At 39.5% G+C, this 27,717-nt stretch overlaps 4 protein-coding genes across 6 annotated transcripts in view; 3 read left to right on the top strand and 1 right to left on the bottom strand.

Moving 5' to 3' along the window:
- The window catches only part of LOC130557693 (uncharacterized), a 4,899-nt gene extending 3,151 nt beyond the window's left edge, over positions 1–1,748 (top strand). The window contains exons 2-5 of the mRNA XM_057339683.1: positions 44–222; positions 344–568; positions 729–1,175; positions 1,357–1,748. Coding sequence (XP_057195666.1) covers positions 44–222; positions 344–568; positions 729–1,175; positions 1,357–1,557 — 1,052 coding nt within the window. The 3' untranslated portion in view covers positions 1,558–1,748. The remainder of the gene's footprint in view (positions 1–43; positions 223–343; positions 569–728; positions 1,176–1,356) is intronic.
- A 787-nt stretch (positions 1,749–2,535) lies between these two features.
- LOC130558619 (myelin-associated glycoprotein-like) lies at positions 2,536–8,162 on the bottom strand. Of its 3 annotated transcripts, XM_057341137.1 has the most exons (8): positions 7,358–8,160; positions 6,340–6,714; positions 5,745–6,056; positions 5,309–5,572; positions 3,888–4,157; positions 3,704–3,800; positions 3,471–3,630; positions 2,536–3,394 (listed from the first exon to the last, which is right to left on the bottom strand). In XM_057341137.1, exons 1-8 carry the CDS (start codon positions 7,398–7,400, stop codon positions 3,293–3,295), a joined length of 1,623 nt encoding a protein of 540 aa, XP_057197120.1. In that variant the 5' UTR covers positions 7,401–8,160; the 3' UTR covers positions 2,536–3,292. The 3 variants fall into 3 exon arrangements, with proteins under 3 accessions (XP_057197120.1, XP_057197119.1, XP_057197118.1); XM_057341136.1 differs by having other exon boundaries at positions 3,704–4,157; positions 6,340–6,711; positions 7,358–8,162; XM_057341135.1 differs by having other exon boundaries at positions 3,704–4,157; positions 7,358–8,161.
- A 643-nt stretch (positions 8,163–8,805) lies between these two features.
- LOC130558274 (pituitary tumor-transforming gene 1 protein-interacting protein) lies at positions 8,806–17,018 on the top strand. Its single transcript, XM_057340604.1, has 7 exons — positions 8,806–9,081; positions 9,678–9,724; positions 9,832–9,940; positions 10,258–10,369; positions 12,246–12,311; positions 12,874–12,920; positions 16,074–17,018. Exons 1-7 carry the CDS (start codon positions 8,943–8,945, stop codon positions 16,121–16,123), a joined length of 570 nt encoding a protein of 189 aa, XP_057196587.1. The 5' UTR covers positions 8,806–8,942; the 3' UTR covers positions 16,124–17,018.
- A 2,492-nt stretch (positions 17,019–19,510) lies between these two features.
- The window catches only part of cdk14 (cyclin dependent kinase 14), a 106,895-nt gene continuing 98,688 nt past the window's right edge, over positions 19,511–27,717 (top strand). Inside the window, exons 1-2 of the mRNA XM_057339860.1 lie at positions 19,511–19,875; positions 24,526–24,557. Of these exons, the coding sequence (XP_057195843.1) occupies positions 19,782–19,875; positions 24,526–24,557 (126 nt within the window). The 5' untranslated portion in view covers positions 19,511–19,781. The remainder of the gene's footprint in view (positions 19,876–24,525; positions 24,558–27,717) is intronic.

The following is a 27,717-nucleotide window of genomic DNA, read 5'->3' as shown; positions in this document are numbered from 1 at the left end:
GTTGATGACCTCATCGATGACTCATGGCTGGAAACTCTTCCAGTTGTGTCTGAGTTACCGTCATCTCGGGACGACAGGGAGGACGACCTTACAGATGACGGACAGCTAGAAAGTTGTGCAGCTGTACCAGATGAAGACACGGGGATCAGCGGCAAGACACAAGATCCCTGCGGCTCACAGATCGACTCTTCCGGCATTGATTTCTTGATTTCTTTTCATAAGGTAAGGAAGGAGATTTAAAAAAGAAATGACAGAATGGCACCCTGTACCGATCTCTCTATTTGACACAGGAATGAGAAAAAAATGTGTGTTCTAAAACCATTCTCTTACCTTCTGTTTTTAGAAACTCGAGTTCTTCCGGTCCAAAGAGTCTCACCGAGCTGAGAAGAGCAGGAAAGAGGACCACAGAGAAGACCTCACTGACAGCATATGGCTGGAAACTCTTCCAGTTGTGTCTGACTTATCATCTTCATCATCTTCTTCCTGTGAAGCCAATGAAGACACAGCGATCTGCAGCTCTCAGATCGACTCGATTGAGCCCGAGTCAGTGGAAGAGGCTCTTCATGAGGTAAGAACAAATAACAGTTCAGTGTCGTCTACACACTGTGATCATTTAGAAATGAATTCTGTCTGTCCTCCGCCACCGCACCCAATGTCTAGATCTGACACCAGAATAACAGCATGTGTCTTATCATCATTCTCTCACATTCTGTGTTTATTTTGAACAGACGGAAGCTCAGACGTCATCATTGACAGAAACTGACCTCGCTGTAGAGAGCTGGATGAGGTACTACATCGAGAACCGCTTTGATGACCTCTTCGATGACTCATGGCTGGAAACTCTTCCAGTTGTGTCTGAGTTACCGTCATCTCGGGACGACAGGGAGGACGACCTTACAGATGACGGACAGCTAGAAAGTTGTGTAGCTGTACCAGATGAAGACACGGGGATCAGCGGCAAGACACAAGATCCCTGCGGCTCACAGATCGACACGATTGAGCCCGAGTCAGTGGAAGAGACTCGTCCAGCTGTATATGAGTCATCATCGGAGGACGACAGTGACGACGGACAGCTAAAAAGTTATCTAGTTGTAGAAGATGTCCACACATACAGCAGGACAGAAGATCCCTGCAGGTCCCGGATCGAATCTTCTTGGAGAATTTCTCTTCATGAGGTAAGGAAAGATATCAAAGAGCGAATGACAGTTCAGTGCCGTCTCACACTGTGATCAACACAACACAATCATGCATTCATGAATAATGAGAGAATTGAAGTCTCCGCCACGGCACCAATGTCTATATTAATATTTCACAATTACACCATGTGTCCTAAAATCATTCTCTCTTTTTTTACAGACCGAAAGAAAGCGTTTGCAGGGCGTATCTTACCTCCCGGATGTAATCACTGAGGACCCCGCTCCCTCATCTCAGTCTGAAGAAGAGGTTGTGGGAAAGAAGAAAAAATCTAAAAAGAGAAAAAGGGTCCGAGCTTTCTTCGGTAGAATGTGGAAGAGGATAAAACGGCCCTTCAAAAGAAACGAGTCCAGCCAATCATGACAGCTGGACTAAAACATCTGTTCTGCTCTAACAAAAGAGAAGTATAGGAAGTATGTATAGGGTAAGTATGGGCTATGATGTGATTTCATCAAGTACATTCATGTAAACTTCAAGTAGATTACTTAGTTAATACAATATACTTCACTAGTACATTTACCTTCTTAAACTAGTTCCCTTTTATAATATTTTCATATTTTATATAATATACTTCACTAGTACTTTACCTTCTTAAACTAGTTCCCTTTTATAATATTTTCATATTTTATATAATATACTTCACTAGTACTTTACCTTCTTAAACTAGTTCCCTTTTATAATATTTTCATATTTTATATAATATACTTCACTAGTACTTTACCTTCTTAAACTAGTTCCCTTTTATAATATTTTCATATTTTATATAATATACTTCACTAGTACTTTACCTTCTTAAACTAGTTCCCTTTTATAATATTTTCATATTTTATATAATATACTTCACTAGTACTTTACCTTCTTAAACTAGTTCCCTTTTATAATATTTTCATATTTTATATAATATACTTCACTAGTACTTTACCTTCTTAAACTAGTTCCCTTTTATAATATTTTCATATTTTATATAATATACTTCACTAGTACTTTACCTTCTTAAACTAGTTCCCTTTTATAATATTTTCATATTTTATATAATATACTTCACTAGTACTTTACCTTCTTAAACTAGTTCCCTTTTATAATATTTTCATATTTTATATAATATACTTCACTAGTACTTTACCTTCTTAAACTAGTTCCCTTTTATAATATTTTCATATTTTATATAATATACTTCACTAGTACTTTACCTTCTTAAACTAGTTCCCTTTTATAATATTTTCATATTTTATATAATATACTTCACTAGTACTTTACCTTCTTAAACTAGTTCCCTTTTATAATATTTTTATACCTTAATTGAGCTATTTTTATACCTTAACCCCCTCCCCTTCCAAAGCCCTACCTGTACCTCGCCGTGGTGGAAGGGCGGTAACGCATCAATGCGGCTAACACAGGAGGTGAAGCAGATGAGGATTAATCATCCCGCCTGCGGATTTATGACGATGAATAAATACTCCACCTTAACAACACTCAAAACATGAACGTCTTTCATCCTTCTAATCCACTCAGTGTCTCCTAGTGTCCAATGATATCTTTGTTAGAGTTTCTCTTCATGAAGTACTGATGTCTTCAGATGAAGTGAAAGAGACTTCTGATGCTCGTCCATCTCTTGAGAAGGTTTGAATGGGTCATGAATTCAGTCCGTAGTGAAGTGAAATGATTTTGTTGTTGTCATTTAGGACATTTGAACATGTGATTTGAAAGGACATGAATAGGTTTGTGTTAGTTGTACGGTATACATGAAAAACACTGTGGAGTACTTTAGTAAAATGTGCACATATCCACTGATTTATAATATTATCATCTTAAGAAGTGTCGTCCTCACATTTGACTCTTTGTAGAGACATTGATAGACAAATGGTGTTTTTTGATCTTTCATGAAGATTCTTTACTGACAGAGTATTGAACAGAAATGGGTTTGATTCGTTTTCTTTTCATACACTGCTGTACTTTCTTCACGCCGCAGCTGACATGACGGCAACATTTGCTTTGATTCTGTTTCTTGAACGTTACAGAAATGAAACATGACATCATGGTAAGAATGAAACGTGTTGAGAGGTTTCATTCTGTCACGTGTGCATGTGTTCATGTGAAGTCAGATGACCTCCACATAGACGGCCGTGTCTGAATCTGCTGACATCACAATCTCTTTCTGTGCTCGCTGTCGTCTCGCTGCTCGTCTTTGTCTCTTATGTGTCTGAAACAGTTTGACATCAATGATTCACTCTGCATTGTTTCTAAAGTTTGATGGGATTCTTTGAAAGTGTTTCTACCTGTGTAGTCCGTATGAAGATGGGCGTGTCGTTCTGATAGATGAGCTGATAACTGCCGTTGGTGTAGATGTTGGTGACTTCACTGCAGTTGACGTAGAGCGGCGCGCGCTCCCGATAGATGGCCAGATTCTCCGCATGGATGGCAGGAGGTCTGTATGTCCTGTGACGTGAGAATTAAGCTCAGACGTTATTGACACTTTGAACAGTCAGAGCATGAGTGAGAAGACGCTTACGGTCTGTTTGTCCTGAAACAGCAGAAGAACATCAGAAGACACAGGAGAAGAAACACAACAGATGCTGCTGACGCTATCAGAGGCCATAACACACCACCTGTCACAAAACACGAGGAGGATGAGTAAATCACCTCTGTCAATGTCAAAGTGGATGTTAAAGAAACATGGATTGATTTCTGTTGACCGTTCGGAGACTCAAACAGGAGCCGGGAGTGGTTGCCCAGAGAGTTGATGACGTAACATTCCACGGGCAGCCCGGGGTCAGACATCCCTCTGAGAGTCGACGTCAATATGAAGTTGGAATATGAATAAGAAACGTTGTAGCTGTCGGGCAGGTGACTGCTGTTCACACTCCAGGTGACGGCCGGACGAGGGTTTGAGTCCACGACACAGACGCATGACAGCAGAGACCCGTCCCACTCGCAGGAGGAGTCACGCAGGATCACCGGTGCGTCTGTCAAATAATACAAACACACGACTCAACAGTTAGAATGACACTGCATGCCTTTTGAAATGAAATTCAACCTCTTTCCCTTAAAGAAAAGAAGTTTGTTCAAGTGTGCTATTAGTATACTTCTCATAAAATAAAGTGTTCTCTCAGACTACTTTAGATGTATTACTGTTACACTTAAAGGGACAGTTCACCCAAAAAAGAAAATTCTGTCATCATTTCCTCACCTTAGAGTTGTTACAAATCTGTATAAATGTCGTTTGTTCTGATGAACACAGAGAAAGATATAACGCGTGTAAGATGCTACACGCGTGATGCTCATGAATTTGTCTGCGTCTGCGCTGAATGAGGACATGAACTTCACCTCCAGAGTTGCGCTGAGAGTTTATTTCACAAACATGTTATTGTTTGAGTGAAGAAACAGACATACTAAAAAATAAGTGTCTTCTGACAACCTGCCAAAATAAAAGTCATAAGCTATTGTTTGAAATTATTATTTCCATTTTTATTCATGTTTCTTATTTATATATTTGTATTATATTGCATTTTGAATTTAATATGGCAATGGAATGTACTAAATGGGTTTAGTTTTCACAGATATTAATGTATGCTATTTCAGCAATAAAAACTAATTGTTCTAAAAAGGAAACAAATTAGTTGTTTTACTCATTTTAAGAGACCTGTCTTATTTTCTCTTGTATATTTAGTATTGCTTTTTAAAAAAGAAAAAGTACTTATTATCCGAATACCCGATTAATCGATGAAAAATCAGTAGAATACTCGATTAGTAAAAGAATCGATAGCTGCAGCCCTAGTGGGCAGCTAATGTATGGGGCCGGAATGGACGCTTGGGCCGGACAGAAATGGTGGAGGGCCGATGTGGGCCGAAAACACCAGGGCAGTTTTTGCTTCCCAGTCCGCCCCTGTTTTTGGGTGAACTATCCCTTTAAGTATACTTTGATAAGCTAAAGAGTGAGCTAATTCAGTCCCAGCCCCTGTGTGTGTTTCGTTACGGTGCAGGTGCTCACGTGTGTTTGTTTAAAATGTGATTGTTCGGCAGAATAAGACGAAGCTCATATTGACACCAGTCAGTGTTGTTGTTTTTGTTTACAGACGTCACATTCATCAGTGTATTTGTCACTCACGTGACCTACATTGAACATTGAGAGCAGTGAGACGGGACGTGGCCTGTCCCAGTCTGTTGGTGGCGGTGCACTGGAGGCGTGTGTCTCGGGTGATGTTGTAGATGCGTACGGTGGGAGTGCGTCTGGACAGAATGACGGTGTTCCCGGACTGAACGCTGGTCCACTGATATTCAGATACGGGCGGATCAGCCTTACAGGTGCAGCCCAACAGCGCCATTCCTCCTACCTGAACAGACACACTCTGAACCTGAACGGTGACGTCTCTGGGTGGAACTGCGAAGACATCGAGGAGAAATCACACATTGATTCATTCTCCTAGACATCTGTGATATTCAATCCAGAGCTATGAAAGAGCAAACTGAGCATTTCTCTTTGGGCACATTGATCCTTTGCTTTTGTTTTCTGAGCAGATTTCTCTGGGAATGAAAAGGAACGCAGTGCTTACAGTGAACGAGAATCTCTCTGACGGCCGAAGATCTCCGGTTGTTTGTGTAGGTGACTTGACATCTCACTCGTGGGTTTGTGTGTTGAGGTACGGTGAAGGTGAGGCTGGACTGGAGAAGCGGGAACTGACCCGGCTCACGCTGAAGCTCCGTGTCTCCGTGCACACTGCTGCCGTCCTGTTGTCCACGCTCCCACCTCCACACCAGACCGGGCCGCTCGGATGGACAGCTCAGCCTGACGGAGCAGTTCAACGTCACCCGCTGGCCTTCTTTCACTGGTCCTGGGTCAGTGAGCTCGGGCGGATCTGGTGTACCTACACTCATGTGAGAGTCATGTTTGAGTATCACGTCATGGTTTTTCTTATTTATGACACATTTAATTATTTATCACACATTTATTTCGATTTCTAGAAACTAAAATTTTTGCACGATCTTCTCTTACAGAAAAGTCGATTTCACGGTCAAAAACATGTGGGTTCGGCCGATTTTCATGAGAATGCCCATGTGTGTTTGGTCTGTGAGACTTGTAAAGGCTAAATCTGATGTGTGTGTGCGCATCAGAACGAACGTCAGAATCTTCATTAACAAACAACATACTCAATACGCTGACATGGATGTTTGTTTCTGCAGTCGGTGACCTTTGACCCGGTTCCCTCAGCTGGAGGTCATACGTGTTCTGATCTTCCTTTCTGATTCTGCTGATGTTGATGGAACAGTCTCCTGAGCTGATGTTTCCTGCGAGAGACACACGGTTTCTGTAGTCGGGATGAATGACGTCACTGCGGTGGCTGGTGAAGACCGTTCTCTTCAGCTTGAAGACGGAAGAAGATTTCTTGAGCAGAACTTCCATCACCTGTGTGCTGGACACGGGGCTGAAGGAGCAGGGAATGACCACACACGACCCTTCCAGGGCAGACACCCTCTCTGGGACGGAGAGAGAGAGGACAGGTGTGTTCCTCCACAGACACGCTGCTGAACACACAGAGATCGCACATCACAAACAACGTCACGACTGATGCAGAGACAAGATGTCTTTGCTTTGAATATATTTTCTCTTTACTCTTAAGAATCTCTTTAATGTCTCGATTATTTCTCAGAGACATCAGTGAGATTAAGTGGAGGGCAAATGGAAACTTCTCATCTGTGTCTCAGATATTTCTTCTGAGAAAACATTTTACCTCTACAATCATTTTACACCTCCATACTCATGAAAATGACATTTGATTTCTCCTGAGAGAAACATCTGCGAGTCGATACCAACTGAGACCTCCATGAAGTCTCACAGAGCGATAAAAACTGTGTGGCTCAGCACAGCACAGTGTGATCATGACATAAGAGTTTCACAGCAGCATTAAACGTGTGGAAAAGAGAAGTTAAGACAAGCTTTTGTTTCTCTGTTCACGCTGCAGATGAGATCGACATTCACACGCATAATCATAATGAATATACATGTGTTTGTGGAAGTTTATGAAACATAATATAATATATCGTGATTTGTGAAAAGAATAAGAGACAGTGTTAGTATTGAGAAGGTTGAGAGTTAAAAGATGTTTTGGTGATAATTATGATGATATGATGTTTTGATTTGATTCAGTGCAGTAAATATTTTACTCACCAGACGTCAGAGTAAAGAAAAGGATCAGTGCATCCATAGCCATGACCGCACGAGAGCTGCAGGAGTGGACGAATTCTGCCGCGGGGATTTTGTGTCTTTTTATGTTTCAGGGGGAAGTCAGAACTTGAAGGTCTGGCAAGTTTCGTAACTGTGATCTGTGATCTGTTCCATGACGTTCCTGAGCAAACATCTTCATGTCTTGACTCTTAAAATGCAATTTATACTTTAGTCTTCTGTTTCGCTGATCTGTCACAGAATAGTCTAGTTTAAATAAAAACCTTTGTCAGGATAAACTTTGATATTGACTGAAAGTGTAAGGCCGGGCCTTTTAATTTGCAATGTTTAATAACTTTTTCTAGCTGGCTGATATATATGGGTTTGGTAGAGATTACTAGAGTTACACACACGCACGCACACACACATCCCACCACGCAAGCACGCACACAGTGTCACACCACACACACACATCCCACCACACACACACGCACGCACGCACACACACACACACAAATGTAAACAGGTGAAACACTTAGATGTCAGCATCTTTAATGCAGTATGATCACTTGTTGAACTCTGACTCACTCTCACATTTTCACCCATTTCCTCTCTCACAGCTTTTTGCTCATTTCTGGTTGTGAGGTTTGATATTACACATTTTTTAAATGGAAAAACAATATGACTGAGTCAGCACACACTGAAATACACCAAACATGCAAAACAGTTGACATATTCATATAAATAATCTGCATTTTTATGTGACCATACATGCCTGTGCAAAAATATTCAAGCAAACTTGACAACTTTAATGACGCACAATTACTTATTAAAATATTAAATGCAATGATGCGTTGTGTTCTTGATCTATAAGGGGTTTTTCATCTCAGAAAGACAAAACACATCATGAATGTTAACGGTCTCTTTCTGTTCTCTGGCAATCAAACATACACTACAAAATTCAGAAATGTTTGTACCCCAATGCTGTTAGATTTGTGTTTAATACACAATAATGTGCTAAATCAACTATTTTTGCAACCTATTTATGATTGTCTAGCAGTCCTATTTTTGAATATGAAGAGTTTGGTTCCAAAATGAGATAACTTTCATGTTTTTTTGTTGTGCATTCCAATTACTGTTAATGAAACGGCAGCTGGTTTGTTTTGATTTAAGCCATAACAAATACAGCTAACTAACAGTATAAAACACAATAAAAACATGATATCAACATTTTTTAATAATAGAGATATCTCATTTTGGAACCAACCTCTTCATATATTTCTTGACATACGTATATTCATATGTTGTTTACTTGACTGTGTTGTGTATCGTATTATATGTATAGTATAATGCAATGTAAGTCGCTATGGATATAAGCGTCTGCCGAATGCATAAATGTAATGTAAGGTACTCGTTCGGTCGAGGACTTTTACTCTGGACTTTTGGAAAGCGGAAGTGCGTCAGTTTTGTGGTGCTTCCGCGTTTTCGCTCTCGGTCATTTGATCTTTGATTGGAGTATTTTATCTGCGTGTTGTCAGTTTTCCGACGTTTTTATTTGATCGGGGTCATTTGGATCTCAAACACAACAAGCATGGATAAAATCCAAGTTTTGCTGTCGATATTTGCCGTTCTGATGGTTCGTGACCAATTTAGCGAAGCAGCAAGAACAACAACACAAACTACAACTACAAGTGCTAGAGCGCCTACAATCCGTCCACCTGTCCGCAAACGTACGTCTTTATCATTCTTATTTTAAAGACTGACATACAGAGAAATATGAACGTTTAGAGGTAGGTCTATATACAAAGTTGAAAAGTTTAGGGTCATTTTTTTCATGATTTATTATTATAAGTCAAACGCGTTTTTATTAAATATATATTTTACTAGTATGTTTTTAACATTTATAAGTCCGTTATCCGGGCTAAAATAAATCAGATTTGCTCAAACAGTAGAAAAAAAAGCATTTTTTGCTGTAAAGTTGGTGTTTAAAAGCACAGTTCACCAAAACAAATCAAAGTTGAATCATTTAACCACATCGTCATGTGTTTGTAAATCTGTAGGTGAGTCTTTCTTCAGTGGAACACAAAGGAAGATATTTTGAGGAATGTCTCAGTGGTTTTGTGTTCATACAATGGAAGTCAGTAGAGTTCAGTGTTGTTTGATTATCTACATTCTTCAAAATATCTCCTGTTGTGTTCTGCAGTAGAAGGAAACTCGTTCAGGTTTGACACGACATGAGAGTGAGTGAGTGAGTGATGACAGAATTCTCTGTGAGAGGTTTTGAAGGTTTCGATTGTGCTGAAAATGTTCTTCATTCTCATCACAGCTTGTAACACTCTGACTTCCTGTGACAGCTGCCTCGCCAATGTTTCAGTAAGACACGCCCTCCTCATTTACATTTGATTGGACATGACATGAAAACGTTAGTCATTTGCATTGCTTTGAAGTGTAAATAACGCAGTCAATGTTGTTTCTGACAGTGTTTGTGGTGTCAGACCAACAACACCTGTACAGATTATCCGGTGTCTTATATAATCCCACCGAGCTCCGTGTGTAAACTGTCTCAGGCCCGCTGGGGGGTTTGCTGGGGTGAGTACACTAACCTAAACATCAGTCACATCTCTCACTTCTTCATTGTTTCCCTGCTCTTAAAGTCAACATAGACTGTCTTGATATCTGAATTCCCCCAGTCAAACTGTTTTTAAGGTCTAGTTAATAAACGCTTCATAGTGAAACTCACAGGAGAATGTAAAGCACTTTCACTTCTATTATGTGGACGTTCTGGTCACCTGCACGCTCAGGAAATCTTCAGTAGGGGGCAGTAGTGACACACACACACAGCGCTTGTGTGTGTGAGAGAGAAGGTTCTTGTGTGATGATGTGAATGAATGTTTTTTGTGTGACAGTGAATTTTGAGTCGTTGATCATCGCTATGGCAGTGGTGAGCGGGGTGCTGCTGCTGGCCGTCACAGTCTGCTGCTGTTGCTGCTGTTGTTGCAGACGCAGCCGCTCCACAAGGTCAGATCACTACACACTACACTACACTACAGCACCCTTCATTCACACCCCTGACAGAAAACTCAAGTGCAAAAGCATCTGTACTCAAATTCATATTTCATCTACGTTTATTTATGAACTTATCAAAGAAATGTGGAGTTTTACTTTGTGACGCAAATATTCAATCGGTTGAGTAATGTGTTGTGTCATTAGAAACTACAATTTATGTTTAAAGGTCAACTTTATTTGAAGAGTTTGGTTCCAAAATGAGATCCGTTTTTCAAAAATCATGTTTTTTTATTGTGCATTCCAATTAATATCAATCAAACTGCAGTTGGTTTGTTTTGATTTAAGCCATAATAACTCAAAAAAATACATCTAACTAACACAATAAAACACAAGAAAGAGATAATAAAATATTAAAAAATATGATTTTTGATTTTTTTTTAAACTGAGTTATCTCATTTTGGAACCAAACTCTTCATTTGTTCCTCAAAGGAAATTTGTCTTGGGAAAAGTGCCATAGTGTCACACTGTACATACAATAATATTAAAATAAAACGTAATAAGGACATACATTAAAGTACAACAATGTTTAAATATAAAATGCTATTGTGCTGTAAGTGCATTGTTCTTAGTGAAATCAAAGATATGAATATTTTCAAGATGCGCCACTGCCGTTACAATGAATGGCGAGGAATGCAACGCTCAATATGGCCGCTCTAGTTAAGGATGTTCCGCCTTCCAGTAGAACGAGCCAATCGTCAATCAGTAAAGACTGAAGATTCTCTGGGGCGGGGCTCTGGTGAGGCGCTTGTCAGCCTGTGCACAGTAGATGAGGCGACCTCGAAAAATGCGAATTTTTTTTTCGTTTGTTGCGCAATTTAAGCCTAGCGAACCAAAGTTATGATACAATTCATGTTTAATTATCGATCAAAAATATGCTGTTATTGGGATTGTCAGTGATTTTAGAAATATCTGCTTCCCCCATTCAAGTAGACAGGACTGTGGACTTGCTATGACATAAATAGCTGCCCAGAGGTGCTGCAAACATGGCCGCCGTGTGGCGCGACTTCTGTAAACGGACTTTGGTGAAATTCAGCAATTTCTACCCTATTGTGTCTTTAAGAAGCCACACGGTTTTAGTCTGTAAGGTTAATTACTATGGCAGATTCAATATATGGGAAACTTAATTGTATAACATGATGTGTAAAAAATTGAGAAAAACCAATAAATAAATAAATATATATATAAAACAGAAAAAGCCACACGCACACTGTCTGCTTTCACTTCCACTCGATTAAAGATCTATCTCAGGCTTGCGACATGTCCTCATGCTTCAGTGTTTTATTATTTCAGAAGTGATGAGATCTTTATGGATGTCATAAAGGGCTGATGTTAATCCTTCATGATTTCTGTTTGCATTTGATGTCTCTGTCCGTCAGATGACTGTAACTTGCATTTATACTTCGTCTGCCTCTTATTCAAACGCCTTCAGCGGATGCGTGTGAATCTGTGTTTGTAATGAATGTGTAGTGTCATTCTTTACCTCTGTAAGTGTTGATCTAGATGATCCAACGCTCACTTTTATCGCCATCAGTTTCGAGCTGTTTCTCTTACAGTGACGTTTTATTGTTGATGATGAAGCGAAGGGGAATTCAGCAGCAGGTTCTTCTGTGGTTTACTTTCAGTTGTTGTGAAGCTGCTCGTATACAATGAGCTTTAGTCTGTTTAAGGTAATAAAACAGTGTCTGTCAGGCGATTCTCCTGTCTGTCACAGCCCCATTAAAGAAAGAAAGAGACTCCAGAACAAACTATAATTTCTAAGCATTTATAATGCTGTTATTCATATATGTATATATAGTGTATGAGAGTAATGAGAATGGTGTGATGTCAGGTCTGATCGTGAAGAGGAGCAGTACGCCAGAAGACGAGAGGAGATCACACAGAGGGCAGATGAACGGTAAGATTTACTCCCTGATCTCTCTCCACTCGTCTCTCAGTCCAACGCTGTTGAACCCTGGGACGTTAAGAATTCCTCAGTCACATTTTCACAGAGTTTTGGGTGTATAAATGTACAAGAAGTGCTGAACTCATGGGTTATGGGAGTGATTCTACACGTCACGTGATCCTAAAGCTTCGACTGATTTACGTGTCCAGTCTTTTGTGTTGAGAACAGAGAACAGACCCGACACTTGGCCGGCTGCTTTATGGTCTATAGAGAGCTTCAGTAATGTATGGAGCCGCGCCGCGAGCTGTGCCGTATGTCACGCGCCTGTGAAGGAATGATGAGCTTAGACAAAGACACGAGCGCACAGTCAATCATGTGTCCATTCCAGCTCATGAGTTTGATTCTCTCTCGTTATTCTGTTCAGAGCCGTATCAGTACCACAGTAAAGTGTTTGTTTATGGACAGGAAGTATCTCTCATGCAACTATTGTTAAACGTGTTTTAGGCCAGGCTTCAAGGCCAAGATTTCATTTCACATTTTTGATATTTACCAGAAAAATGTATTTCTCTTACAGGAGGGCAGAAAGGAGAACGAAACATGATCAAATCCGCAAGAAGTATGGTGAGTAATGTCTGTACTTGACGTCTGTCATACCCTGGGTTTACTACAAATAAAACAAACAAACACGAATCAGCCATGGATTTACTACAGTGACCATAGTTTAACCATAGTAGTAAAGCTGCGGTTACACACATGACAGTTGATGCTCGCTGTATCGGCTTCCAATACAACTCAGCCGTAGAGACTGAGAAACGTCATAGCAGATTTATTGTTTATATGTTTTAAGCATAGATAGCGAAGAAATGTGAATCGAGTTGTGAACGTTGAGGTTTGTGTCACGTTGTGTTGATGTGTTGGAGCAGAGGTTGGGTTGGCTTTATTCTTGGATCTGAAACTCTGCTGTTCTTCATTCATTCATGTAACGTTGTGTTTGTGTTGATTTGAGTGGCGGATGTGTATTGATCTCGTTGTGCAGTTTAGACGAATGCTTCATTCAGCTCCTGAGACAGAATCGAGCGTTCGGCGGTGTCATCGATCTGTGTGCTCCTCAGCAGTTTTAAATCCATGCTTATGTGGTGAAACGTTCAGCGGAGGACGGCGAGAGATTATGAATGCGTCTCGCACTACACTATAATGCAGTTGTGTTGTGAATGAGGAGATATTGTGTCTGTACTGATCTTTAGCGTCTCACTGTTCTCCTCCTCGTCTCTTATTCGGCTCGTCTCGTCTCTCTTCTGCTTCTTTTCTTCTGCCGTGTGTTGTAATCTCTCTTCAGTTGTGATGTGTGCAGGTTTTCGTCTGCACACTAGCTGGTGAGGAAGGTGTTGAACGTGAAGTGAGGATCAAAGGATGTTTGTGTGTGTGTGTGTGTGTGTGTTCTCCGAGAGGTTCATCTCTGCATCAGTAATGTGAGAACTCCTGCTGACGGTCGCTAGAATCTCAATGTGCTTTGTATTTCTTCAGATGCTCACGTCTACTGTCAGACACAGCTTCTGTCGCTTTTTTACACTCTTAAGGGCTTTGCACATACAGTCCGAAAGTTTTGTGTGCGTTTTTCCTATTTGGCGTTTGTTTGTACGGTGTCTCTGAATTGTCCAAACGCCTCTCAAAATGCTAGCTATGGATGCAAAAAATGCAGAAAATCGAACCCAGTCCGGTTTTTTATGACGGACGAAATATCAGAGGCAGTGTGTAAATGTGATTGACACAACGTGAGGTCGTATTTATTTTTTAACGTACGGAAATTTCGGACTCAACGTGCAATGAACTTTAGGCCTTAGATTTTATGTGAATGATGGTTCTTGTGATGGGTTAACCTCTTCTCTAGTAGTTGTGTTCACACCGTCTGTAGTACAGTAAATATAAGCAGTGGTGTGTTCGAGCGCTGATGGTTGTGATGTCACTATCTGACATTTGAACTCGAGAGAAAAAAAACATCTGATTTTTGGAACCATCAGAGATGTTACATTGTGTTTTCATCACACTGCATCTTTTCCTCTAGTTGTGTGTTACAGTTTGCTTTTGATAAATGTGCTCCATTATAAAAACGAAGTCACAGTGCGACAGATCAAAATGGTTTTAAAACAGCTTCATTATCTTTAAACAAGATCTCATTTAATTGAATTTTAGGGTAAAATATCTTTGTGAGAATCACCCAGTACACACGCTTAAGTCAAATCCTGTTGCCATGAAACTGTATATGAGGAGTTTGCTTCCAAAATTAATGTTTTTCCAAAATCATGTTTTTCTTGTGTATTTTTTTAAGTTATTATGGCTTAAATCAAAACAAACCAACTGCAGTTTGATTGATATTAATTGGAATGCACAATAAAAAAACATTTTTGAAAAATGTATAGTTTTATTCTCATTTTGGAACCAAACTCTTCGTATTCTCTTATTTTGCAGTTATTAAAACAATATGTAAGAATCTATCAGGACCCTTTAAATTTAATCTCAGTTTTGTCATAATTTTTGTAAATTTCATCTGCTAACTGGACAGATCCCTGTGCTGTTTACAGTCTGACCCTGTCTACTTTATGACTGATGCTGCAGTGCTCTCATTGGCTCTGCTGTGTGCGTGTGTGTGTATGTGTGTGTGTGTGTGTGCGCGTGTGTGTGTGGACAGTGTGACAGTATGATGGATGCAGCTCTTCTGTGTGTTTCTCCTGGTCTCAGCAGTCTGAGCATCAGGGAACACGTCTGCCATGTGCTCACACTCTCTTCTGTCTGTCCCCGGAAGGACATGCAGTGTGAGATTCAGCCCGTGAACTCACACCGTATAAAAAGAACACTTGCCAAACGCTAGAGATTAGATACTCACTGAAGTTTCACTGTAATTTATGTTCATAAAGTTCAATGATTAATGAGGATTAATGAGCATTCCACATGTATACGTAAAAGACACGAGGAATACTTGATTCACTGGACCTCACACATCAAGCTGTGAATCTGAGCTGGTGTTTCTGAGGTTATGGAAGGAAACCCATCACATTTAGAGTGAAAGTTGACTCTGTCTTCATGACCATCTGCCCTCATTAGATAGGAATATGATGTGAATAAAATAATAAAACTGTTTGCTGTCACCCAACTGAAACCTATTTCTCCATCATTAATGTAGCGGTTAAAGTTCACCCAAACTAGCAAATATTCAAAGAAAAAAATATTCAACATTTTTTTTCAGTGAATATCATTGTGTGTGTGTGCGTGTGTGTGTGTGTGTGTGTTCATCACATTGTTACATTAGGGTTAAGGAGGTTTTTACTTCTGCGTCAGACAAAACGCACCGTTTTTTGTTGATACTTGTGCGTTGTTGTCTGCGTCGACAGGCAATGGTCACTAGGGGTCAGTGTCCACAGGCGTGTTGCTTGTGTAACCAAGACTAGAGCAGAAGAAGAAGCGGTACGCTGTTTGAGAAGCATTTAGCAATTGAGCCATTTATTTATATAATTCATTGGGAAATACGTATGAGTAAACCCGACGCTATTGTGGAGTTTTTTTGACCCGAAGGGTCATTTTTGGAGAGGCGCGCGTCAGGCTACGGCGTAGGGTCTCTGCGCTGGCTCATGGGTAACGGCTTCAGCTCTGATGCATATTGTATGATGTTGTTCTGTCTGTATTGCTGAGTGTCATGTAAGCGCTCAGCAGGTGTCACATATGATCCAGTTCTGGATGCGCAGAATGTTCATCACACGTCTCTTTTCTCTTTTTTTTTAGGTTTAATCCCAGATTCAGATCATCCGTACAGCAAGTTTGAGAACGAGTGAAGCCTCAGATGTTCAGCGGTGGAAAGAAACGCATCAGCACATTCTCTGAACAAACAGATTTCTGTAGGTTCGCTCGAGATGCCGATACTGAGATTACCTTGTTCGCCCTTTCATTGGTTATTTACTCGTCACTCTCTGCTCTCACTCCAAACACAACAGCATCACATTTTAATGCTTAACACACATGATCGATGGATAAGGCCAAAGTGGCTCTTGGACCGTCAGGAATTGTTTTCTCTTTTAAAGCAAAGAAACTGTTGAAGCAGAAGTTCACTCACCCTCATGTCAGTCCAAACCCACGTTCTGTCATTTTATCTGTGGCAGAAAAGTCGTTTCTTTGTAGAATCTAAACGCAGCTCTTATTTCATCGATGTAATGAAAACGCCGTCACGTGTCAAACAAGACTAAAACAGCATGAAATGATCATAAATGTAGTTGATTTGACTTCCTAATCCTCTGAAGTCGTTCAGTAGCTTCTAATAATCTCTGCTGCAGATGTCCAATCTCATTTTCTCTTTGGCACGTTTAAATATGTGCATGTGTTGAGTTGAACTGAATGAAGATTTGAAGGGTTCAGCATCAGTAGACCGTAGCTCATACGTCGATTGTTTGATATTGTAAATGTGTGCGAGACGTGAATGCCATGGTGGTGATCTCTTCTGCTTTCGTGTTAGACTGATAAAATCACACATCTATACGTTTGGAAGGACATGAGGGGAAATAAAAACAGATTTTGTGGGGGTACATTTTTCTTTGAAACACACTGATTTGTTTGTGATGGTAAGGCCATTGAAACCATAGTTTTAAATCACTCTCGCTTCTGTGAAATGACTTGGATGTCTGTATTTATGCGTGTTCTCATTACAACATTTCCTAATAAAAACAAGCTTTTAAAGAAGTGCTTCTGTGCATTTGGTTTTACATTTTTGAATTATGAAATCTGGTTCAGTTCGAAAGTGAAATTCATGAGCGATTCCCTTTGACTGCCTGAAGGAAAGTGTTTCATCTGCTAGTTCAAGTCCCTTCTTTCCATGCTAAACCATGAGCCCATCTGACTGGAACATGAACACAATCCCACTCTTTTAAAAACTCCGTTCTTTTTGTCACCTTCAGATCAATGAATGCTGAGAGGATACATCTAAGCTATTTCATGTCACGTCACCTTTTTATATTTAGGACACAAAAAGCGTTTACAGACCTGATCATTTACAATATGTTCAATGCTAAATTCATCAGATATAATCATTTGCTGTTAAGTAAATGTTTTTTACTCAATAAAACGTCACTAGTCTCTGTGGAGGTTCTTACAAATCCATTGACGCGATGTATTGATCAGTCATTGAAACAAATGAAGGTCTGACTAACAGCTGTGTAATGAGTTGATGAGAGCGGTGCAACTGGAACACCAGTGTCTTGACAGTGAGATGTTTACATGAGACAAAACTGTCCATTAGATCTTCTGCTGCCTCAGTCACTGTTATAATACAGATGGGGCATCTTCCCGAACAAGGATTAGTTTAAGCCAGGACTATGATTTAGTTAAGTTAGGATATTTAAGTCCATTTAAAAACATACTCTACAAATAACATTACCGTTGTGCGTCTTGAGACAAAACAATCACACTTATATTTGAAGAATTTGGTTCCAAAATGAGATTTTTCAAAAATCATGTTTTTTATATGCCCGGTTTCACAGACAAGGCTTAAAGCTAGTCCCAGACTAAAATTCATGTTTGACCTGTCTTAACTGAAAATAACTTAAAATATGTCAGTGCCATTGTTTTGTCTCTAGATGCACACCAGTAATGTCTTCTTCTAAAGCATTTTTATAAAAGTGCCTCAAATATCCTAATTTAAGGTCTAGTCCCGGTTTAAAGCCTTGTCTGTGAAACCGGTCCATAATGTTATCATTTTTGTATTGTGTTATGGCTGGAAACACTACACGACTTTTCAAATCTGAACAGATTTTTTGTAAACTAGACACCGTACGCTTGCAGACGTTGTGAAAGTTTCAGATAGAAACACACGAAGTGATCAAATCTGCAGACTGGCACAGACTTTCTGCAACAAGTCCAGACTGAAACTCTGAGCAAAGGTCTTGTAGTGTATTTTAGCCTTCAGCTGTATTTTTTTGAGTTCTTAAATCAATACAAACCAACTGCAGTTTGATTGATATTAATTGATACACGATTTTTGTTTTTGAGTTATCTCATTTTGTAACCAAACTCTTCATTTTAAGATATGTCAGTGCTAGTTGTTTTCGATCAAGTTAGTCTGGAACTACAGGCTTAAGCCCTGTCCGGGAAACCATCCCGTGTAGTTGTCATGTCCAGTTTAAAAAAATAATTTGCGTTGAACATTGTAGGGTGAAATGAGGCAGCTATTTTAGTGACATTCTCTTATAACTGTTAATGGTGAAATGTGGACACTAAAAATGTGCATTTAATATTTTACTTATACAAACACCATTAAGATACTGAATGATGATCATAATTGGCGTGTCATGTAATTTAGACGACACTGGTAGCTTCAAAGTACTTTATAGAAATGTCATAATGTTTTTTTTATTCTTTCCTCGAGCCTAATTGTTTGAACATACTTTATTGGATTAAACAGTATTGTGTTGAGTTCATATGGAAAAGCCAAGAATGTTCCAGACCTGTAAATTTACACAATTGTAATATATTTGTTATAGAGATTTTTAAAATATTGTTGCTCGTTGTTTTTAATACATACATGTTTTTTTCTTTGTCATACAGTAGACTGACTTGCTTTTGTGTATTGTTTATTCTTATATTTCTGCCTATAGGTTCTCCTTCATTGTATATTCTCATTTTATATTTTATTTCATTTGTGATTAGTTTTTAATGCCTTTCTACCCCATCTTTCTCAAGAGGAATGAAGAAAACAAGAAATTAATTGTACCAAATAACAGATTAGAATGAAAGATCTTGAACTTGAAGTGGAAAATATGGAATACGTATGTGATGTGCGAGTCAGTTCTTTTTAATACACTGGTTCACAAATAGAACCGAATAATTGATTTATGAACTGATGTTTATCATCTTCTCATCATTATCCATAGTTGTCATGGAACTGTTATGGCCATTTATTGGTCAAACGTGTGCGAACGATCAAAAACAGCTTTTCTTTAATGAACGGATGATTTTCCACAGCGCGTGGAACATTTGAGTCCCTACAAAAGCGATTCAAAGACCCGATAACGCACAAATAAATGTCCACGATGCGCAAGTCTTCGGGATGCCCCGACCCTGAGGCGGGGCTCTGTGGACAACGGACAGTTCACATAGCGAATCGCGGAAGCAACGGCCATCGATCGACCAATGGCTGTCTCTTGGGGGCGGGGCTAACTCTCAGCGCCTCACCTCGCTCTCTGAAGCAAACGGATAGAATCCTAAAATGACATCCAGATTTCCAGAGGGAAGAGCAGGAAAACCGCAGCGTTCAAGCACACAGTCGTGAAGTTTTCCTGCTCACGTTACTGCGGATTACATCGGCAACAGATATGAAGTCTGTAGTCAACACGTTAGAAATGTATTTTTAAAACAAAGTAGCGCGCGGTGTCACACAACAGTTTTACCTCAGGATTTCATTCCCGCTTTTTAACTCCTCCGGCAGGATTTCTGAGTCCCGTCGACATGTGTGATCTAATGCCCGCGGCTCAACCGGCCGAAAAAATCGGCAAAATGAAGAAATTAAGGAGAACTTTGTCGGAGAGCTTCAGTCGCATCGGTGAGTGACTCAAACATGACGATGGTATTGTTCACCGGAGCTGCTGGTTTCACTGGACAGCCTGACAGTGAAGGCGAAAGTTTGCGTTTGGACCGTAAATCATCTTTAAATCCTCTAAGACAAGCAGTCAAACATTTTAAACGACGTCAACGTGAAAGATTTATAGAATATTTCTCTTTAATTAACGTGCTATGAAATGCATCAGTTGCCTTCATTTGAAAGACTATAATAAACTGATTTGATCTCTATATATCCGTCAGAGACCGCAGAGATAATGTCATTGATTTCATTGATTTCATTGACGTTATGCACATCATATGCAACACACACAATCATTTTCTGAAGATTATTTGTGATCTGTTTGATATGAAGCGGCGCAGAAGTTGAGATGTGGCTCATGTTTATGATCTTCATATATTTTGATGACTGATGCATAGAGAACAGACAGTTTTAACCAAACAGAACACTGGAATATCTCAGTTGTTTCTCGAAGACACCAGTGAGATTTAAAGGAGACCAAATGGACTTTTAGCCTTCGTGTCTTAATCAATGGTAGATGTATGGATTACCATTTTCATATCTTGGTGTTTAGATAACACTATATGGTGTTTTAAAGAATGCCAAAACGTAATGATCAGAATCCTTTTTTGGGGCTTTGAACAATCACAAATCTGTCATTTATTACTGCCACACAGTTATTGTGTTGGTTAGGTTTAAGGTGATGAACTTTAGTGTTTTGTATACATTGTGACTGATTCATAAATGCATTTCTTAGTTCTGCTGAACACAAATGAAGATATTTGTAAGAATGCCAGTAAGCAAACAGATCTCATCCCCCATTGACTCCCATAGTATTTATTTTCCCTACTATGGCAGTGAATGAGGGATGAGATCCTTACTGACTTTCTTACAAATATCTTCCTTTGTGTTCAGCAGAACTAAGACATGCATACAGGTTTGGAACAATCTGAGGGTGAGTAAACGATGACAGAATTGTCATTTTTGGGTGAACGGTCCCTTTAATGCGTTAGTTTACCCCAAAATGAAATTGCTGTTAATTTACTCACCCCCAGTACTTGCAAGATGTGGGTGACTTTTTTTTCCAAGAAGATATTTATGAAGATATTTGGTTGAATTAATGAAAGTCAAATGAAGTAAAGTCAATACATTCAGCACAAAAGTAATCCCTGCCCCTTGACGCAAAACTGGCGTCTTATGAAGCGAATCAATTGGTCTGTGCAAGAAACTGACCGCTATTATCATAGATACGGCTATTATCGCATCTTTGGGTGAATTCCAATCGCATTCATGTGCCCCGTGCACTTAGAAGGGCAGATCCTTCTGGAGCGAGATGAACAGCTGTTTTTCGTAAATATAGCCCTTTAAATCATACATGTAGTAATAAAAACAACATGGTTTTCCCTTATCTGAGACGACAGTTCACGTGGTGTAGTACTCTTCCTGCAGTTACTTTCAAGGGCACAAGACGCCGACTGCCTGTGGCTGTGGTTTGCTGATTATAACGTTGTAAATAAGATTAAGTTTCTTGGACAGACCGATCAAATCGCTTCATAAGACGTCTATCGCTCTGATTACTTTTGTATTGAATGTAGCTGCATTTTGGACTTTGAAAGATGTGGCGTCTCAGGACGTGCATTTCTTAAAGCACACCGTTCTTAAAGTCTCTCCACTTATTTGAAATGTTAAGGCGGGCCAGGTAAAGATGATTGGCGGGCCGCCAGTTGACTAGCCCTGGTCTAGATCACACAGAACACTGAACTATCTCAATGAGATTGATTGAATAGTAACCAAATGGAGACGTTTGCTTAACCCTCATGTTTTGAGATTGATTTGGATTTTTGGGTTCTCAGAGAATTTAGTGGTTTGTGTATAAATCTGTGAACAATCGTACAAACACATTTATACATATTTTTATATTTTTAATATAAACCCCAAAGAGTCGTGTAACATTTATTTCATTGAGCGTATGAACGTTGCAATGATTTTTATAATATGTTCATGTAAGATCATGAAAAGTTTATTTCTTGGAGTGTCTTCTATATTTCTGCAGGAGTGTCTTACAATACATATTAACCACAATATTATCTGTTTAATATATCCGTTGTTTAGACATTTCCTTTGTTTATTTTAGGATGACTAGTATCTTGGGATTTTTGTCACTCTCAGATGTCTATCAAGTCTGATGCTGATGTATAATCGAGTGATGACATAGAGGCGTTCATGATGTTGCTGTGCTGCAGTTTGATTTGCGATTCTCATTGTCTTGTAGTCCGTGTCATATAGACGTCTCTGTTGTGAAGCTGCAGTGGGGTTTGAAAACGCTGCCTAGGGGTCTTTGCGTCTTAAAGATGCTGTCTGCACAGATCATGTGCTTCATGATTGATGGACGCTGTTAAATGACTGCTTTTATCCAACCAGCACAAGTAAGAACAGTAATATGATCTGATCATTGTGGTTTGTGCAGGAATACATAAAAATATGATTTATTCCAAAAACTAGTGAGCTGGATGGGCAGCAAATTCTTTTGATCGATTTCTAACCAAGACATTCCCACAATGCACTGCAAGAAGCTCAGTGGAGAGAATTGTTGATTATAGCCAGTGTATATTGCAATATTTGGATGCACTTTTAATGCTCACACTATTGAAATCAGAGTTTTCAGTCACTTGTGAGGTTTCTTTCTAAACACCAGACAGGGTTTTGAGGCGGGTGGGTGTTTTGGCTGCTCATAAAGCTTTCTGTAGATATTCTGAGTGTCTCAGAGATGTTTTATGCTGCCCGTCACACACTCACACCGCTCCGCTGTGCTTTAGTCAGATGTCGTCTCAAGCATTTACAAAGACTTTCTTCTGTACGTGGCAGGGGATATTTTAAGCTTCTATGAGGCAAAAAGTACATTTGTGCATTTTTTCATTGAAGTTAATGTGTCGCCCTCACCAAGCTGTTGAAACGACTTGTCATAGTCATGATGATTCACTCTGTTGTAATCTTTCTGTAAAGTGAAGGGATTTGAATATGAACTATTTCTACAGTGAACTGTCTTCAGAGGAGAACAGCTCGGCATTGTCTCAGAACAATAGCAACAACATGAATAAATCATTTTTCAAGGGATATGAAAGAAAGATGCTCTGTTTAACGGAGACGATCGCTTGCATGGTTGAGCTTCATTTAATGATCTGTCGATGGAAAGACGGATCAAATGGCAGAAAATTTTGAAAATTCTCCATGTTGTATGTCTAAAAATCTCCCCAGATACCATTGCAAGACGTTTATTTATATTTTAAAGGGTTCTTTGAGGATTTGAATCTAACTGTGCGTTCACACCGCCAGCCACACCCAGCGACAAAGTGAGGCAACGTCGTTCATTTCATTGGAGAGCCGGTGACACGAGCGACAGTGACCGTTGGCGACAGGAAGTAAGCGTGTCTAGCGACGCGACAAAGTTGAAATTTGCACAACTTTATGCAAATGATGAGCGACTTTCGGGAGCGACGTAAAGCAGCGAAGCTCATCATCCGTCTCTCGTCAGTTACTGTAGAGTTTGTTTGTAAATGTGACTAGAGCAACCAAAACTAGGAACGCCTTCTAATGACCTCGTAGCAAGAGACTAGCGACACCTAGCGACAGAGTCGCTGGCGGTGTGAACGCACAGTAAGCTATAAACAGTATTTTACAGATACAGACAGTAATACTGAAGTTGCATTAATCCAGGACATTTATATGATATTAAATGGTATTAGTGTACAGATTTATGCGTTATTTGACCCGAAGCAGGTATATTGACACTGTGTCTCTGCAAACACATACTGTATTGGTACTTTCATGTGCATTGATTTAATATAAAACATTATCAACCATTTATCAAACATATGTTTAGCAGGGCATAAATGTTTGATATGGGTGAATGTGAAGAAAACCCATCCAGGTCACATTAATCCCCAAATCAAAAGAAAGAAAGGAGAAATTACATGGAAAATGACATTAAAATAAATCATTTTCACCACTGTAATGAATCTGAAGATTTAAAATTTTAATGTAATCATTTTTTCTTCCATTTTTAATTATTGTCAAACAGAGGTCACATTAGATTCTCATTAGCCGTACATGATATTTTTATCTGTATTACTATCGTGCTCTAATACATGGATTTGTTTATTTAAACGCAATACAACTAATGCTACAACAATGTACTGTGTACTGTGTAGCGTGTTGACAAAATGTTTATTGGATAAAAGCTTCTGCCAAATGAATACATGTAATGTAAATGTAAATGTACTGTACAATTTAAATAATATATAATTATTTAAATAATTATAATGAATACAAAAATATTTAAACTTATGGCATTAATGAAAATGGGGGGAGGGTGCAGAAAATACAAAAGGCCTCAAAAATAGTTTTCTTTATTTGATGAAATCATACTTTTTTTTATTGTGGTGACCCGGATGTGTTTCGACGGGTTTATTGACCTTTGACCCAGGATGAACTTAATCTGAACTCAATCTCAAAATGACTTTCATTACCTTTTCATGTGCATGTGAGAAATACCCAATTGACCCCATTTTGTGTTAATTTATTCACCGTTTAGTGAACTAAATGTCTGATATCATCTCTCTTTTCCCCCTCAAGCTTTCAAGAAAGAAGACAGCGGCTTTGATGAGGTAAGACGTTGTTTTATCTGTGTATTTGTGGGGATTGTTGAAGAACACCTCTCTGTCTCTTGGCTGTGTTATTGTTGGGATGTAGCGTGTTGGGTTGTGTGATGCAGCTCTTTGCGTCTTCTGTGGACGTCTTTAGGGTTGACATGTCAGTTGTGATTGTGTGTGAGATGTTTCACGGTTCTGGTGCTCTTTTGTGGCAAGACACCAAAGCCTCTTTTCTTCCATTATCTGTGGAAACAGGCCCTCGAGTGATATCAAAACATGATTTGGACACTCTTCGTGAGATTTCTTATTTGCGGCTGAAGGTTTGGCTCATCTGTGCGGCTGGAGGAAGTTTGTGGGGCTGTGAGGCGGGTGAACGTTTCAGATGTCCTCTGGATAGTTTGTTTCACCTCAGGGATGTTTACACCTCAAGTTTGTAGGAAAAAGAAAGATTTCATTACATATTCAACATATCTTCTAAATTCAGAAAACAGTAACTGTGAGGTACTTTATTCAGTCAAAGTTTAAGAGCATCACTCTTACACGACCTGTCACACATCACGTTTGATTATTTGAGTCTTCAGTTAATAAATGATGATTTCAGTTGATATATGATTTTATATGAATATGCAGACTTAAAGGTGAAGGTTTCATTTCTATTGCCAACAATACAGTAGAGCGCATGCTGATGCATTAATCTAAAGGGTTTATTTAGCGATTAAGTATTTTCTTGTATTTTTCAGTAAGATGGTGTGAGATCTGTATTGAACCTTGAAGCTTTGCTGCATTGATGCGCTTGGCTTCTCGCTGTCGTGCTCGGCAGTCACATCTGGTTAGAGCTGCATGAGCGTTTCTCTGCTCCCTGGAGACACTTAGGAAGCGCAGGGCATGCGGGTGGCTCTTCGGCTCTCTCAGTGTCTCTCTTTGAAGACTCGTGTCTGTCGACACTCGTGTTACATTTGCATCAGAACTGCAGAGGTGGCAGTAAATGTGAAACTCGCAGGTTTGCAGAGGTTTATTTCTGCTCAATTGTTCGCTCGTCTGACACGCTGTGCTTCAGTGAGACGATCTGTCGGCGAAATAACACAGTAACATATATTTACACCATTTCTGATTCTATTGCCATCTGCTGTCTACCTCAGCACTGATCTCTTATTTAAACCTCTATTCATCATAAGAGCACAATCTTTACATATAACTTCTTTGTATGACCATTTGTGCCAAAGACATAAATACGACCACAAATCATGCAGCTTGTTCATAAGAAATGTGTTTATCCAGTTGTGTGGACTTTCAATGAAACTGTTTAAGAAAATTTTACTTGCACTAAGAAACCTGAACGTATCTGGAGATCTTTGACGTTGCATGTTTTGTGTGTGCGAACACTGCGTTTATTTTCTTTACAAGATATAAGAATAGTTTGAATTTGGATATAATCTGTTGTTCATAGCTTTGCTCTGAGATTGTCTGAAACAGTGTTTTTTGGAATCATATCTTAGCAATATGTGCTTATGGTGATATTGTTAGCTTGTTTCTCTGTGAAAATGCCGTTTGTTGAAACGATAAGATGTGTAGAGCTCTTCATGGGAACTGCTTTGCTCTGTTGGCTATAAATGGCTGCTGGCGCTAGAGAAACTCGTAAGGAATCTGAAAGGAAAAGAGTCGTTTCCGGTCGCCGGGGTCTCAGAGAACCTCTCTCAAATCGTCTGTCTGTGGGGGTCTGACGCTTTATGTATGTAATGCACTGCACATGTGTGTGTGTGATGCATTGAAAATGACTCTTGAATCTTGCATTTCAATCTTTGGTTTTCAGTATTATACACCAGCATTATGTTTGCTTATTAAATCACACTGATAATTCTGTAATTCTGTAAGATAAAGTGCTTTATTACATACTGTATTATCAAAAGAAGAGAATGTCACAGTCAAGTCTTTGTTTTAGATTCAGATTTTTTCGTTACAGCTTTAAAATTCCCCGATGCGTAATGAACGGAAGGATTTGTAATGATAAATTCCATCTGTCCAACTCCTTCCGTCTTTTCTCCCCGCGCCAGAACTTCATTATTTATCCTCTGGAGAATGAAGAGTCTGACACGTTTTCCACTTTCATTTGTTGGGATGTCAGTGTGTGGAATTAATTTAATAAATGTCATCTTTCATCATTTAAAAAGCTCCCCAGTTATTTGCAGAGAGGCTGGTCGCGTGAAGACATTTTTATGAATAATTTGGATGAACATCACCTCATCACCTCATCTCTTGTTTACTGGTATGATATGAAATCTGTGGTTAGACCAGAAACATTTATTGAAGCTAGAAGTGTAAACGTTGATTAAATGTTGAGATGTTGGGTGTAGGGATGTTGTTTTGTGCCGTATTCCGAGTCAAATAGTTCAGGGGAAAGGCTGGAAGACAATCCAAAGTTCCACCCGAGGTTTCCAGGGAGAAAGTGTGCCAGTAAACCGCTGGCGTGTCTGAACTGGACTGCAGCGTCAGGACGTCAGCTTGCTCATCTCTTCCGCTTACAACCTTTTCCACAAACCCAAAAACATTACGCAGCATTTCCAGGACAGAAGATCAACATGTCAGGTCACGGGCGGATCGCCAGCTAGAGGCGTATTCCTCATGTCACATAGCAAGTGACAATTTTAATGGACTGTCATCTGTTTTTCTCTTCCTTCATTAGTTTATAATGAAGTGTGAAACGCTGTGTAGACGTGATGAGGTTGTCATATCATCCGTTATCTGTTTGTGTATTTCAGTGTGAGGGCTGGGCTTGTGTTGGCCTGTTTCCATCCGTACAGATGTCTGCTAATGACCATTTGGAGGGATGATATTAACCAGCCAAAGACACGGAATACTTACTCACAGGCTTCGTCTAGTCCGGCCTCTATCTGGGTCAGAAACTGTCAGAGGAATGGCATCTTCTCCCTCCAAAGAATACAGTGAAATTGTGGCCCATGTTTTGGATGATACAAGAGAAAAGAAAGAATCGTGTCTGGCGTCTGTTGGGATTCTGGTGAGGATCTTTTCGTCCTCCCTGCGTGAGTGTGTGAAGATTGTACGGCGTTTGCTTGTCATGTTATGGTTTTAAAATCTGTGCTCACCAGTTACTCGGAGTCAAAGCATCTGCTAAACGACTTGATTATGAAGGAGAAAACTTTAGTTCAACCCACATTTG

This window comes from Triplophysa rosa, linkage group LG8, assembly GCF_024868665.1.
Source record: "Triplophysa rosa linkage group LG8, Trosa_1v2, whole genome shotgun sequence".
Classification (NCBI taxonomy): Eukaryota; Metazoa; Chordata; class Actinopteri; order Cypriniformes; family Nemacheilidae; genus Triplophysa; species Triplophysa rosa.
The sequence above is the reverse complement of the archived record's forward strand: the minus strand, read 5'-3'. Positions and strand labels throughout refer to the sequence as shown.

Coding starts and splice junctions, on each gene's coding strand:
- LOC130558274 (XM_057340604.1), top strand. CDS start 8,943: ATGGATAAAATCCAAGTTTTGCTGTCGATATTTGCCGTTCTGATGGTT. Junction 12,312..12,873: donor ACACAGAGGGCAGATGAACG/GTAAGATTTACT, acceptor TTTCTCTTACAG/GAGGGCAGAAAGGAGAACGA. Junction 12,921..16,073: donor TCAAATCCGCAAGAAGTATG/GTGAGTAATGTC, acceptor CTTTTTTTTTAG/GTTTAATCCCAGATTCAGAT.
- LOC130558619 (XM_057341135.1), bottom strand. CDS start 7,400: ATGGCTATGGATGCACTGATCCTTTTCTTTACTCTGACGTCTG. Junction 6,715..7,357: donor TTTCTTTACTCTGACGTCTG/GTGAGTAAAATA, acceptor CTGTGTGTTCAG/CAGCGTGTCTGTGGAGGAAC. Junction 3,395..3,470: donor TCTTCATACGGACTACACAG/GTAGAAACACTT, acceptor AAACTGTTTCAG/ACACATAAGAGACAAAGACG.